The sequence below is a fragment of the Magnolia sinica genome, chromosome 6 (genome assembly GCF_029962835.1).
Source record: "Magnolia sinica isolate HGM2019 chromosome 6, MsV1, whole genome shotgun sequence".
Classification (NCBI taxonomy): domain Eukaryota; kingdom Viridiplantae; phylum Streptophyta; class Magnoliopsida; order Magnoliales; family Magnoliaceae; genus Magnolia; species Magnolia sinica.
Genome location: NC_080578.1, coordinates 3394306 through 3404031, shown reverse-complemented (window position 1 = coordinate 3404031; position 9726 = coordinate 3394306). Strand labels below are relative to the sequence as shown.

The window sequence follows — 9726 nt, the reverse complement described above, 5'->3', positions numbered from 1 at the left end:
TAGCTACAACCACACAAAGAAATATGTAATTCAAAATTAAACTGTTCAAATGGTAAGCCACACTTTAAATGGATTGTAAACTAAACACATTAGAACTATGTAACTTAAATTTTTCGGTCCAAATAGGGGGTACCACTAAATGGATAATAAACAAACATAAAATAACAAAATTATATTTTTGTTATTAGATTCGTGGATGCTTGCTGGGCTTTACTTGGTTTTAATTTTAGCATAAAACATTATTTTTGAAATAAAGTTCATAATTGTTTTATGTTAATCAATGTAGGTTAAAAAATTGTCCAAAATTAAACTAAAATTATAATTTTTAGGCCTTGCATCCAAATAACTTCTAAGAATGACAAAATATTGCTACGACTTTGACAATCTCGGGACATTTTCAAGAAATTACATAAAACAATAGTAGTGAGATTTTCAAATATCATGTGTTTATCATGATATTTTCCCGGAAGCGGGAAAAAAAAAAAAAACAAACTTGAACATATCATTATACAAATATGTGTCCATAATTTTGGATTATTTATAAAAATATTTTCCACAAGATTTTCGAGATATTATGCGGAGAATCCTCAAAATCTGAAAATTTCAACAGATTTATTGCTACATGTGCTTCTATTCAACGTATATGCATGCCACATCATTTATTTGTTTTTATAAAAAACACACTCACGCCCACACACACCCATAAATTCACACCACAGTGGAATTTCACCACAATGGGTACTCAAATCCATGACCTCCAGTTGAAACTTTTGTGAGTCTACCACCAGAGGCATGAGTATGTAGGCAGCATCATTGGTTAGGCAGCACATGCATCTTGCATGTAGATCTTGTTTTTTATTTTTATGAATAGACTTTGTGCACGCACGGCCCACCTCATTAAGGGATGGATTAGGAACATTTATTGTGGGAAATTAGGTATTTGATAAAAAATTTTGAACCGTGCTAGGTCAGGCCAAGCCCAAGCCCAACCATTTTCTGAGATTGGGCCTTGGGCCTTCGTGTCGCACTAGGCATATCCGGTTTGGCCTAGACCCAAGATGGGCTCCATTGATGGCTCTGTTTTATATGCCTTTCGACTTCTGGTTTTAATTGTTTACTTCCTCTATGCACCCATGCCTGTACTCAAAATTTATGCTCGCTTCTGTTCATGATAGGTGGTTCGAATGGGCCCATCGGTCAGCATGATCAAAGGCATTTGATGTTATCCGAAAGATCTACAGGATGGATGGGCAGGAAATCGATCATTGGACAATTCTAACATGCCGGCTATCAAGCTTGCCTCGGCCATACCTGACTTGGGTGGTCCAACCAGTTCAGAACCTAGGCCCAATTTTTTTCAGGATTGGCCTGTAGGTCTGTAAATGGGCCAACTGATCAGTTCCAAATCGAAGGCCAGACCAACTTGATCCCCGCCGTTGACAGACTTACAAGTAATCACTATTGGTGGAAATGGGCCTGGCCCAAACTTATGTCCTTATTAGAGCCCAATCTCAATTTGAGCCCAGAAGAAAAGGCGCAAGCCCAACCCCCATAAAAATTTGGTTGGGGTCGTCCCTGACGCGCCCAAGAATTAATAAAATCCTTATTTCTCTCTTGAATGTCCCTGATCTATCCATGAAACAAGTGGGCCCCACATGCACAAAGTGGTATCTTTGTTAGTTTTTCTTTAACTCCTGTTATAAATGTTCTAAAATGACAAAAATGCTCACCAATTAATGAAGCTGCATAAGAAAATTAAAAAGGTAGCTAGATGTAATTATTAAAAAGAAATTTTAAAAAGAAAAAAAATTCCATAAGTGTTTTCTAGGAGGAAGATTGAATAGGGACGATGCTATGGTTGGGTGCTATGTGGGCACATCATGATGTATGTATTTCATCAACGCCGTTCATCCATTTTTTGAGATCATTTTAGGGCATGAGCCCAAAAATAAGACAGATCTAAATCTCATGTTGACCACACCATAAGGAAACAATGGTGATTGAATGCACACCATTAAAAACATCCTAAGGCCTACTGTAATGTTTATTTTCAATCCAACCTGTTGATTAGCAAAGGTACAACTCCATCTAAAACTTTTTTGTCCCCCAAGAAGTTTTTAATGGTTGGCGTTGAATCACCACTGTTTCTTAGGGTGTGGTCTACCTGATATTTAGATGTGTCAATTTCGGTTCATGCCATAAGATGCTCTGGTAAAATTGATGGATGGTATGAGTAAAACAGATACATCATGGTGGGCCCTACAGTGCACCGTATGCAAACAGCATCAGTTAGAGGCTCTGTTGCTAAGCTAAAGGGTTTCGGACTACCTAGCTACGGCCTCAGCCTCACCTAATAGGTTGTGGCCCTGACCATAGGGCCCACCTTGATACATGTATTGCATATCCATGTTGTTCATTCATTTTACCAGCTTCTTTTAAGGCATGAACTCAAAAATTAACCAGATCCAACTATTAGGTGGACCATAACAGATAGGAAACAGTTCCAATTGAACCCCACATTAAAAACTTCATGAGGCCCACTGAAGTGGCCACCATAATGTTTATGACCGCTAAGTTTATTTGCCATCCAACCTATTGATAAGGACATGCAGACCTGGATGATGTGAAAAAGCAAATACTGGCATATTCAAAACTTTTGTAGGCCCCAAAATTTTTTTAATGTCTGGAGTTTAATCAGATTGTTTCCCATAGTACGGTATACCTGATATTTGGATCTGTTTAATTTCTTTGCTTCATGCCCTGAAAAGAGTTGTAAAACAGTTTTGCTGCATGAATATACAATACATACATCAAGGTGGGTTGCGGGGCTGCACCCTATTGGGTGAGGCTAGGTCCGTACGAAATCAGTAAACCTTTTAACTTGCTGTGGTGGCATGGATTTTAATATACCGTAGTGATCCATGGGCACCACCATGATGTATGTGTTTTATTCACGCCGTTCATCCATTTTATCAAATCATCTTATGACATGAGCCAAAAATGATGCAGATCCCAATCTCGGCTAGGCTGATATCATGAGAAACAGTGGTGATTCAAAACCCACCATTAAAACAGGGGTTGTATCTTTGTTTTCCCTTCATCAAGGTCTGTGTGACCCAATTAATAGGTTGGATGACAAATAAACATTATAGTTGGCCCTATAAAGTTTTCAATGGTGGGCATTCAATTACCATTGTCACCTATGGTGTGGTTCACCTGAGATTTGGATTTGCTAATCTTTGCGCTTATGCTCTAAAATGATCTAGAAAAAATAAATGGATATGTAGATAAAACACATACATCATGATGGATCCACCTAACACCAACTGGTAGCCACTACTCCTATGCGTCAAGGAATTTTTTTTTTCTTTTTAAATTTATTTTGATAATCGGACCCACCTATCTTTTTAATTTTCTTAAGCAACGTCATTCATTGGTGGGCATTTTTGTTATTTTAGGAAAAATTATAAATGAAGTTAATAAAACTAATAGAAGGTATTCCTTTGACAATAATTAATGAGGTATTTTAATGAAAACTTAATTTAAAAATGTACTAGGATGTAAATAATGTATTAATGAAGTACTAGTTTATAAAACAAACCCAAAATATAATAATTCCTAAATAAATAAATGGAAATTTTAAATTTATTATTTGAGGGTGAATACCTTTTAACTGTTATTTCAACTGTGATACTATCACATCCGAAAGAAAAACCTTTAAAATCTTAAAATCCCTCCAAAACTTCACGATCTAAGAAATTGCAGAGAAAGAGATCTGAAGAATGACGTCTCTCAGGTCCATCCATCTACTGGGACCCATTATATATTTACGGTTTATCTCTAAAAATTCGAAAAAACTTAAAAATCCTATCCATCACTTCTCTTCCATGTTACCTGACATGTGTTTGACCACTATATATATATATATATATATATATATATATATATATATATATATATATATATATATATATATATATATATATATTTAAATTTTCCACTATTGATTTCAGGACCCAAGATCAGATGAATAGAAATTCCTAATACAAATATTTTTCAAAATATTATTCATCCAATATAGAAAACACTATATGGATGGACTAGATTAATAATATAGTCTGCCATGTATGGTTCGAAGAAAGATGAATCTACCGTATCCTGGTACTCCGGGATCGACAGTGATTTCCTCGAAAGCCTTCAGCAGGAAGTTCCTGTAGGTGAAGCAACCGTGATGTTTGTTAGAAATCACCCTGTTTATCATATTTTTGAGCTCATTTTAGAACTTGAGACCAAAAGTGTCCAGGGTCCAAGACTCAAGTTGGCCACACCAAAGGAAACGCTGAGTAGGGAAATTCCTAAAGTTGAAATCCCCCTGGGTCTATAGTAATGTTTACATGCCATCCAGACCGTTCCTACTGGGATGAACTGAAAACACAAATATTATTATTATTCAAAACTTTTGTGGCTCCACGCATATTTCAACCATGGACGTTCAATTCTCACGTTTTCAGCCCACTTAAAAATTGGATACTATTCATTTTCGGCCTTTGGCCTTATGCCCTACACCCGACAAAAAGGATGAAAAGTGTGGATTTACCACAAACATCACCGTGGGTCCCATCTACGTTCGGAACGCAGGAATTTCCTGTGAAAGGCTTTAGCAATAAATCCATTTGTTGTCTTCAATGGAGACCAAAAACCTGTTTATCAACATCATTTCAATGCAACAGCCTGGGGTAACTGCCCGAATGAGGTGGAAGAATGGCATTTCGGTACACGTGCCATCTTTAACATTTTTTTTTCTCGATCCATGCCATTCATCTGGTGGGGCATGCTATTTAGATGCTATTACATATAATATGAACGGTTTTTCACTCTTTTGACCATCTAGTTCTCTAATATAACTTGAATAGCCTGAATTTCTGTATTAGGGCATTGGTCATGAGGGTCCAAATTTGATAGGAGGACTGGTTTGTGGGGAAATATGCCAATACGGGATACGTGTGGAGGTCCCTTTCTCAAGCGAGCGAGCTAAAATGGTGGGCATTCCACGTGGACAAAAGGGTCGATATATTCCACGCATGAGATATAGTTAGGCATAAAATATCTACTGCGTCCTGCGTTGCTTTCCGTAGAAGTTTCCCGGCTTTGACGCGGATTGCGTGAGCAAGAAAGTCCTTCGCAGAAACTGCCCACGTAGTTTCCTGCCAAATGCCAAAAGGGGTTTCACGGCGGTGTACGTCGAGTCGAACCGAGTCAAGCTGGCCTCAGCTCAACTCGGCTCGGCCACTAGCTGACCTCAGCTTGGCTCGGTCCTCAAGCCTATCTGGCCAGCTCGGCTCATTTCGGTCAATAGCTCGGGCTAATTTAAGCAGAGTTCACTTGTACGGCATTTTCACAAATATTTGAATTGCACCTTCAAAATCTCACTGCATATAAGACAACAACAATAGTTTTATAAGTATGTTATCAAATACCTTCCAAGCAACATAAAAAAAAAAAAAGAAAAAAAGATATTTAGTTTCATATACATACCTTCCTTGCCACCAGCCACACTTCGTTGGGTCATTTCATCAAACAATTGGAGAGCAACATCAATATCAAAGTAACCGAGTCACTGAACTGGTTTGATCCGAGTTTGATTCGAGCTAGGTACGATTCGAGTCGAGTTGAGATAGCGCTAGTTAGAACTTGGCTCAATCTTATTTTTGAGCTCAAAAAATCAGCTCAACTTGGCTCGAAGTCAGCTTCAAACCTAGTCGGGTCAAGTCGAGCGAGCTAACTGAGCTAGCTTGGTTCGTGTACACCTTTATGTTTCACAAAACGCTGTGGGTCACCATTTCGGTCGATCCCTTACAGTGAGGCCCGCCATGATGTATGATCCTTACATCCGCTCCGTCTATCCGTTTTGAAAGCTCATTTCAGAGCATGATCACATAATTGTAACAGATCCAAGTTTCAGGTGGAACGTACCATATAAGAAACAGTTGTGATTGACAGTTAAAAACTTCTCGTGGGCTGCAGAAGTTTTAGAAAGATCTGATATTCGTGTGGTCCTTTCCTCTAGGTCTTTTGGACCTTACCAACATTTTGGATGGAAAATAAACGTTCCGGTGGCCTTTAAGAAGTTTTTAATGATGGTTATTCAATCACCACTGTTTTATGTGGCACGGTCCACTGCAAATTTGGCTCTACTTCAATTTTAGGATCATGCCCTGAAAGTAGCTATCAAACCAGATGAACAGAGTAGTTGCAAGGAACATACTTGGCCCCACCTAGCTTCCGCTGAAGGAAGAGGTCGTAGTTGAGAGAATTCCCAAATCACCCCGTCCCTTTTTTTGCTTGTTTTACTATTTAAACCCCTCATCACTCTCCTTTCACTTCAGATCTCTCTCTTCTTTCACTTCAGATAACCTTTTCTTCTTCCTCCTCCTCCTCCTCTTCTCTCTCTCTCTCTCTCTCTCTCTCTCTCTCTCTCTCTCTCTCTCTCTCTCCCCATCCCCACAGCAGTCTTCTTTCACTTCAGATCACCCTTTCTTCCTCCTCCTCCTCTTCTCTCTCTCTCTCTCTCTCTCTCTCTCTCCCCACAGCAGTCTTCTTTCACTTCAGATCACCCTTTCTCCTCCTTCTCCTCCTCCTCCTCCTCCTCTCTCTCTCTCTCCCCATCCCCACAGCAGTCTTCTTTCACTTCAGATCACCCTTTCTCCTCCTCCTCCTCCTCCTCCTCCTCCTCTCTCTCTCTCTCTCTCTCTCTCTCTCTCTCTCTCTCTCTCTCTCCACCGCATTCTCTTCTTTCACTTCAGATCACCCTTTCCTCCTCCTCCTCCTCCTCCTCTCCCCTCCCTACCTACCTCTTCACTCTCTCTCTCTCTCTCTCTCTCTCTACCCCAGCAGTCAAATCCCATCAATGGAAGGCATCCGCGAAGCGGCGTTGGTGCACTTCGACAACGCATCGCCCTTGGAAAGGGACCGCATGGTTGCGATGTTCCTCAGCATGGACACGGACGAGGATGGACGGATATCGAAGACAGAGTTTCAAGAACTCATGAACAAGTACATGCCCACGAACGAGATATCGTGGCTCTTCAACGAGCTCGACCAGGATGGGAGCGGGTCACTTGAGTTTGGCGAGTTCAAAACATACTACTACGCCATCATTAGTAGGCCAGTATGTGATTGTTGCAAGGAATTAGTCGCAGGCTTGTATTATTGCTGTGTTAGGTGCTGGGAAATGCACCTCAGCGATGTCCATGATCTCTTCCAGCCGTTCCAGGTGTGCGTTCAATGCTTCTTGAGTAAATTGTTCCAGCACGACCACACCGAGTTCTTGGACCATCACGTGCTCTTTCGATCCAAGGAGATATCGGTAAGCTTTCCAATCCATGGGTTGAGTTCCACTTCTGATTAGGGTCATTAATTTCAGTCATTCTATGAAATATTGTCCATAGATGGTTTGGCTTCAATCCAAAACGTATTTCTCCTTCGTTTTGGGATTCTTATGCATTGAATCATCTAATCTGCAGGCACTGACGAGAGAGAAGAAAGTGAAAGAGAATCTGGAGATGGAGGCCGCACTCAAAGCTGGCCGTTCATATTACCTGGCCCTTTCGGAGACTGGAAAGAATGTCGCATACAACTTGTTTGCAGAAATGGACGTAGACGGCGACGGCAAGGTGAGTGTGAATGAGCTTATCAGCTTCCTAACTGATGAGGAGACGCAATTGGACAACGCATGTAAGGTGATCCAAGGCATGGACCTTTCTGGGGACCGTTACCTTAGCATCGAGGACGTTGGGGCCTTGATGTACATCTCCTTGATGCGGCCATGTTGTGACAGGTGTAAGGCCAGGATCATGGGCACGTACTACAGCTGCGTTGTGTGCCACAACATGTCGACGAATGGAGCCGATAATGATACATATGACCTTTGCCCCGAGTGTTACTGTAGCGGGGAGTTTCAGCATGAGCATGACCTCTTCTTGGATAATTTCGCCTTGCTTCGTGTCAAAAACGAGCTGGTAAGCGTTGTTTAAAGTAGATTTTTATACCATGTGGAGCATTTGATCAGTCATCCAAACCGTTGATATGATATATGACTAACTGTGCATGATTCATCTGAAAAAATAACATCATTGGCCTTTTCTGTGAGCCCTTTTTAACCATCTATTTGTTGGGCCACCTACTGAGGGGTTTTGATTCCTCCATCTGAAAGATAATTTCCTGTTGTACCATTGATGATGAAGCCCAAGATATCAATGGTTTTATTATTATTATTATTATTATTTTTTGGGTTAACTTGTTAGACACACCCATGTCAGCACACACACTCCACTGAATCATCGGTCACTTGATGAGCGGCTCCAATCTTGCATGTTTTGTTCCCGTTGCCACCGTAGATGTGCTTAGATGAACGTGAATTTATTAGATATTTATTTGTTGGCATCAACGATACCCTTTCATCTTGTGTCACGGGTCTTTTTTTTTCTAAAATTCTGTCCAAGCTAGGCACGGTGAGCATCCATGCTCTAGCTTGAGGAGAATTAGGGTGGTGTATCGAATGGGGTAGTTCCGTAGACTGTCATACTTTTATTATTCTTAAAAATAAGATAAGAGGGAAGGGAGAACCCTAGTCCTGACTTTTCCCAAACCATAACCTGTAATCCAAATCCATGCCCAAGTTGTTAGAAGAATTCCAAGCCTCTTAAATAATACTAATGGGCCTTAAAACAAGGCCTGTTAACTGAACTCATTGATCAGAATGGAGGCTTTTGGCTTAATAATTATTTTTAGATTGGGCCACGGGCTTCTCCTTCAGAGAACTAGTCAGGCCCAGGTTGTTGGGTTTGAACTCCTCGTCATCTTAGTAAACAGGCCAGGTCCATAGGGACTAGAACCTGTCCCACTGCCAACCCTAATTGCAATTGTAACAAGATGGCACGGTGCATTTCGTACATGAATTCTTCAAAACTAGTGATTTAATTAATTTTTTTATTTTTTAAAAGCCAGGGCAAGGATCGGTCTCGAGTTCCAACGGAGGAGGGCAAGGGGCGGCCGCAAGTTCCAGCGGAGGAGGGCAAGAGATGGCCGCGAGTTCCAGTGGAGGAGGGCAAAAGACGGCCAGAAGTTCCAGTGCTGGAGGGCAAGAGACGGCCACGAGTTGCAGTGGTGGAGGGCAAGGGACGGGTAAGGAGGAGGAAGGCACGAAGAACTTGTCCAAGCGTGAGATGCTGGAAATAATGGCTCATGCTGCTACTGTAACTGGTGTTACTCTACATGTCGCTGCAGGCTCACTCTGTAGCATCATGTAAACCCATGGCTATTTGACTAGATGGTAATCCATGGCAGCATCTATACAATATCAGCTTGGCTAGATCTTATCATCGTTGGATTGTTCTTCACATTCAAATTATGTAATTTAGCATGGTGATTTTGGATTTTGGATTGTTCATTTTGAAATATATGTTAAGATTCCCGCCCATCATTGCCAGAAGGGTTCATATAAATGCTGATATTTATTCTTGAGTTTTGTGTTTGTATGAGCGGGGCTATGTCTTGGTGATTCAGACCGTTGATTTGATAGGGTCCACCATGTGTGGGGGTCACCTAAGATATCTGTACAAGTTACGATGTTGGTCTGATCAGATCCACTCTCTGAACAATGATGGAGGGTGTCATGCACATCTGTGACTCATGGAGTTGCGAAGGCATTCTAGACCCGCATAAGCG

The 9726-nt window shown here is 40.9% G+C and overlaps 1 protein-coding gene across 1 annotated transcript; it reads left to right on the top strand.

The window, feature by feature from the left end:
* Positions 1 to 6865: 6865 nt before the first annotated feature.
* Positions 6866 to 9522, top strand: LOC131249826 (uncharacterized). The gene is made up of 3 exons (XM_058250578.1): positions 6866 to 7366; positions 7524 to 8018; positions 9003 to 9522. The coding sequence occupies exons 1-3, from the start codon at positions 6908 to 6910 to the stop codon at positions 9306 to 9308; spliced, it is 1260 nt and encodes a 419-aa protein (XP_058106561.1). The 5' UTR covers positions 6866 to 6907; the 3' UTR covers positions 9309 to 9522.
* Positions 9523 to 9726: the final 204 nt, after the last annotated feature.